Consider the following 6,033-nt stretch of genomic DNA (forward strand, 5'->3'; position numbering starts at 1 on the left):
CAAAAATTCATTGTGCTCATCGCAGATGGTGTGGAAAAACCTCAGAAGTCTATTGTAGATCCTAGATTCAGTGCAAAACTCACCAAAAAGAAAACCCAAGTGCATCTGGAAATCTCCTCTGCTGCAGAAAGAGACTCTGCACTGTACTTCTGTGCCCTGCAGCCCACAGCGACAGGAAACACAACAACACTGTACAAAAACATGATTCTGCTCAGGCTGAGGAAACAATGAGCTCCTCAATTATCAATTATGTAGTATATAATTGATATATACTATATATAAATAATGGAGGTGTGAAAGAACATGTATTTGCACGTGAAAAACAGAGTTAATAAATAAAACTTTTTATTTTTGTTATTTACAGGGATTGTGTTTTTTGGGGTTTAAATCTACAACCTTTCACTGACTAGCCCAGAGCTATAACCACTACGCCACCCTTACCCATACCCATGACCAATGAACAGAATTCAATCTGACAGTGCAGTGATGATCCCTAACAGCTTGTATACTTCTATAATGCTATTATTAACAAAAACAACAACAATAACAGCAACAACACCAACAACAATAATAATAGTTATGATTATTTGAACTAAATGTGGAGGAAATCAATTGTGCAGAGTAATCTTAGAGTAAGTTTGACTTGAATTTAATCAATGTCACATTCCCTCCACAAGATGAGAGCAGATCGATTGCACTATGTTGCACTGCACAGTGTACAAATCACAGCATATGTACATCTATAAATAAACCATATTTTATAAATAATTTTATTTTGAACTTTGTGTAATTATTATTGGATTCCAAAATGATTTTTTGCTTACACAAAGAATCTTTAATTTCATTGTGATGTTTTCATTTTTGACATGCTCAACACTGTTTCTATGTTTAATATTCTCAAGCTTATTTTCATTAGAAATCCTCATCTGCTACTACATTCATCTCTCTTCAAAATTAATTTCTAACCAAACGTTTGGAGAAGATCAAAGCTATTTTCTTTCACTGACAGATGGGAGGAGCCATTGAGTTGAGAAAGAACAGACAAATATTTTTTCATATTGCTTACTGTCTGCAAACATGACTGTGCTTTTCTCTCTTCTTCTGTTTTTGGTGACTAAAAGTGAGTGCAAGTTATTGAAATTCAACCTTTTGCTACTTGTCCAGATAATCCAGAAGGTGTTTTTTAGCAAAGCATTAGTAGAACATTTTATTAATATCTAGATGCATCATCACTTGATTGCTCTATTGTAAAAAAAAATATTATTCCAACTGCTGTAATTCAGCTGTTTTAAACTGACACAAAGTGTTCTGCTTGATTTGCAGGGGACTCTTCTGCACAGTCAACATCAAACATGATACAACCATCATCCTCTGAGAAACATGTTCTTGAGGGAGAAAGTGTGACTCTCTCTTGTAACTACACTGGAACTGTAACTGTGAACTCACTCCAGTGGTATCGACAGTATCTCAGATCAGCTCCAGAGTTTCTGCTTCTTGTCACTGAATATAAAGGCAAATCTGAGCCTGCTCTTCGTCTGTCATCAAACGCTACTAAAGAAGAAAAACGAGTGGAACTGGAGATTTCTTCTGTTGCTGTTACAGACTCTGCTGTGTACTACTGCGCCCTGCAGCCCACAGTGACAGGAAACCCAACTACACTGTACAAAAACTAAAGACAAATCACTGATTCTTGACATAAGGAAAAAACATGTTTAGAATCTGAGTTTTTATTTTTCAATACAAAATGAATTACAATTGGATATATTTGTAGTCAAAGTTGTCAGCTAACAAACCAAGTAAAGTACAGGATTTTATAAAAAAAACTTTTTTTCCCCCCTGAAAATTGACATTTGATGCAAAGTGAGGACACAACTTTGATAGACAGTTTTATGGAAAAAAATCATATAAAGTGATACTTTGTTGCATTTTTAAACACTTTATTTAGCAGTTTAACATTGTGACCTCTTACTGAGCAGAGGCTAACTATTACAATTTATAAAATAATATTCTAACAATTTTAACGTTATTGTCATCTTTTGAAGAATAAAGGACATTCTCGCCTCCTCCTTCCCATTGAACCCCTTTACATATATATTTACTTACCAGTATCAAAAGCATGTTAAAGACACCAGTGCAGAAGAAAATGTAAATAAATAAAAATTGTGATCATTGATAGTTTATTGGTGACACATAACTTCACATATAGGATACCTGATGAACTATACCCAGACCTCTTCATTTGTATTCAGAGTAAATGTTCCCCATGTACACACAGAGAGACAATTTTAGTGCGAGGAAAGCATTATAGCTTTAAAAAACAAATACATGTTAGGCTAACACTTATTTTCTGAAAAATTGATCAGGGTTTCCAAAATAACACCATGTTTAGCAATTGCACACATCATCCACATGAGGGCAACATTGATGTCTTTTAATGAGCAGGTCATGCAATATGGAACAAAAGTAGAACGAGATAAGCCCAGAGTTTTTGAAAGCAATGATATATAACATTTTCTCCACAGAGCAACTATATTTAGATGGGGTTTGATCACATTTTTAGGGTGATACTTGTTTAGGTTTACTTTCCAAATCATTTATGTTAATGATTCATTATGACTATATATATTGTTTTTTACAATGTGCTGGGTACTGAACTGGGATGAGTAGCCTACAAAAGAAATTATTAATAATTATTTTGAGTGAATTTATTTTTAGTAGCCTAAAGGAACAACTGAGTCTGAATTTAAAGAAGAGATTTTCAACAACACTGGCCAGGATGCATGAACTCACAGTCGTTTATTATTACTGGAAGAGGATTTAAAAAAATGCTTTTATAGATAATGCTGAGGCAGATTTTCATGCAAGTATGAATCCTTGCAATTGTGCAAATATTTGTAAAACTGGTTAACTGCAATCTTTTTTTTCAGACGGTAATCTAACCATCAAAAACTCTCACCGCAGCATCCCTACATTGAATATACTTTATTTATTTATCGTATTTATATTGTCCGCCAGACCCACATTTGGCCCCCTCAATGTTCAAACCAAATCTACGACATTGAATGATTTAAATACTGTGTTGTCGTTCTCTGCAGTTTCACTGACAGATAGGAGTCTGCTGAGATTTGAAAAAGAGCAAATTACTCAACTTCATTTATCTCTCAACGTGCAAACATGATGATTCTCACTCTGCCTTTGCTATTATTAATAAAAAATATGTGAAGTTTACCGAAAATGTTCATTTAGTAATTTAAACTAACAATGTACAAGAATAGTTTTTTATATTTACATTTATATTTGTTTATATTTATATATGCACATATTCTGGCCAACTTTCTTTTTATTTATGTTTTTTAAATAAACATTTACACATAGTTATGTGGTTAATTGAAATAAAATATTATGCATTGTCATCAGTGTACTGTGAGACTCTTTCTTCATCTAACTAATTTAAATAACATTTTATGATTTTGTATACCTATATCCAGTATACACATATAATAATTATATATTATTATACTTGTTGTTTCCACAACTCATATTAACTAAGACAATAGTTTATTTGCACTTTTAGAAACAAATGAAAGGTGTTTAAGATCTTTAAAAACTTTTGAAATGCTGACTTGTCCTAAAATACACACTTTACCTTGTACTTTCTAACATCTGTATGTTCGGACATGTTATTTGTCTGAACTATAAAATGCGTATTTTTTGTGCTTTCTCTAAAAAATCCACTCATCACGTTTGCAGTGGTTTTATATGTTTTAAAGTTATGACTGGTGGGGCCCGTTGTCATGAATAGCAGTCAATAGAAATTTCTTCTTTTCAACACAAACATTTTAAATTGAGCTGGAAAATTAAATCAATGAGCTTGTGTGTTATGTTGTGGTGTGTTGCGGGTTGGGTTTGGTGGGCCGCTCTGGGCCAGAAAGTCCATGGCCACTTTTTAGTCCCAGTCCACCACTGCACGAGACACAAGCGTGTACAGTGCAGCGTGTATCTCACTGTATATGACGTTACTAACAACTAGTTGTCCAGTACGGTTCCATTCACACAGCACTGGTTACCCGAGAATGCAGCAGTGAGACATGAAAATTTGCGGATGTAAGTTCAGTTATAGAATGCGGTTGTCACACCCGTAAATACCATCCTGTGTGTGAAAACAACCGTATTAAGCACTCAAAAAGGGTCTGACAACCGCATTCTGCTGCTGTGTGAATGTGGCCTAAGTGCATATAACACTGCCCTCACAGTCCAGCTATATGCATGCCAATAGTCCGATGGAACCTGTCAAAACTATTACACAAGCTTTGAAGAAAAGACATGGAGAGATACAGTAAATATGTAAATTTGACACACATGAGGTTATTTTTTGGTGTGGAGATATTTGTATGACAGTTGGTTATTTGCGTGGGTGAACTGGGCCAATTTCACTATTCTCCCCACACCGCAAACTCATACAAAAAAATTCTAAACTGAAATAAATAGTTCTTAACCTGCACCAGAGCCAGAGGTGCAAAAAACATATAGGCTATGCAAGGCATGCAATGCATGGGGGCGACATGTAGGGGGGTGCCAGCGGCTCACTAAAGGTGGTGCAATCGGCCTACTCGACCCCTCCAACATCAACCCTGTTTGCTGTTTGTCTATCTGTCAATTTTAAATGACATCTGCAATGGCTTGTTTCTGGGTGATATCAAGAGAAGACAGCAGCATCAAACAGAAAGCAGGAAGTTCCATAATTACTTTATATCCGAAAGGCTCACAGTAACACAGAGCAACAGCTCAGAGCACAGTGCATCAATACAGAATTTATCTGAATAAATAGACATGGAAAGGCAACTGCTGATTTTAATCCCGATTTCAGGTAAAATATATACATATATGTATGTATTATTTTCTTTAGGTGATGACTGCAGACCAATTTGGTCCAAATAAAGAAACATTAATTACACAGAATGAAGAGGAAACTGTGACACTGAGATGCTTATATGACACAAGCAGCAGTTATGTTAATCTTTACTGGTACAGGCAGTATCCTGATAAAGAACTTCAGTATTTAATATGGAAACATGCACGATCAAGCAGTGGACGTCGAACACCCTCTGATCCTCGTTTTCAGTCAACTACATCACACACATCCACTGAACTCTCTATTAATGGTCAGATTCAGCTCTTTATTACTGTGCTCTAAGAGTAGCAGCCCAGTGATACAATGTCTATGTGAAACTGTAACTGAAATTAATTTTCACTTTGAGCTCAAGCTACATCAAACCCACAATCTACAATACGCACTGTATGATTATAATTGTAATAACACCTGTGTGTGGTTATGGTAATACCGGGAAGGTGAAAATAAAAAAGTAAAATGTTATATTTATTTATTAATTAACTTAATACAAAGTGCAGTAAACATAAACAAATGTAAATCAATATTTGGTGTGACCATCCTATGCTTTTAAACTGCACCGATTCTCCTAGATACACTTTCACAAAGATTTTCAAGGTTGTTGGCAGATAGGTTGTTCCCAGAATCTTGGAGAACTTGCCACAGTTCTATGAATTTTGTCTCAGTTGCTTCTGTCTCTTTGTGTAATCCCAGACCCAATAATGTTGAGAATCAGGCTCTGGGGGACCCATACCATCTGTTGCAGGACTACTTGTTCTAATTCTATTCTATTAAATTTTCAAAAGGAATGTTTAGAAATATAAAACGTCTAGGTTATGTATGTAACGTCTAGGTTACGTATGTAACCTCAGTTCCCTGATGGAGGGAACGAGACGTTGTGTCAGAGAAGCGACACTAGGGGTCTCTCTTGAGCGCCGGTATTCACCTCTGATCTACGAAAAAAGGCCAATGAGAAGTTGGCAGCCGGTATTTGCATGTCCCGCCCCCGGACATACGGGTATTTAAGCGGCGCAAATACGGGAGTTCATTCAGGATTTTTCTGAGGAGCCGGAAATGGTCCTGCCACAACAGTGGCTCGGCTCAGCGATGTGGCGAGGAAGACACAACGTCTCGTTCCCTCCATC

General features: G+C 36.0%; 1 gene segment (V, D, J or C); it reads left to right on the top strand.

Moving 5' to 3' along the window:
- The first annotated feature begins 1,077 nt into the window (after window positions 1-1,077).
- On the top strand, window positions 1,078-1,673 carry LOC127645124 (T cell receptor alpha variable 18-like). The segment is given in 2 exon segments: window positions 1,078-1,120; window positions 1,324-1,673. Coding segments are annotated over 2 exon segments (393 nt in total).
- Window positions 1,674-6,033: the final 4,360 nt, after the last annotated feature.

This window comes from Xyrauchen texanus, chromosome 6 (assembly GCF_025860055.1).
Source record: "Xyrauchen texanus isolate HMW12.3.18 chromosome 6, RBS_HiC_50CHRs, whole genome shotgun sequence".
NCBI classification, from domain to species: domain Eukaryota; kingdom Metazoa; phylum Chordata; class Actinopteri; order Cypriniformes; family Catostomidae; genus Xyrauchen; species Xyrauchen texanus.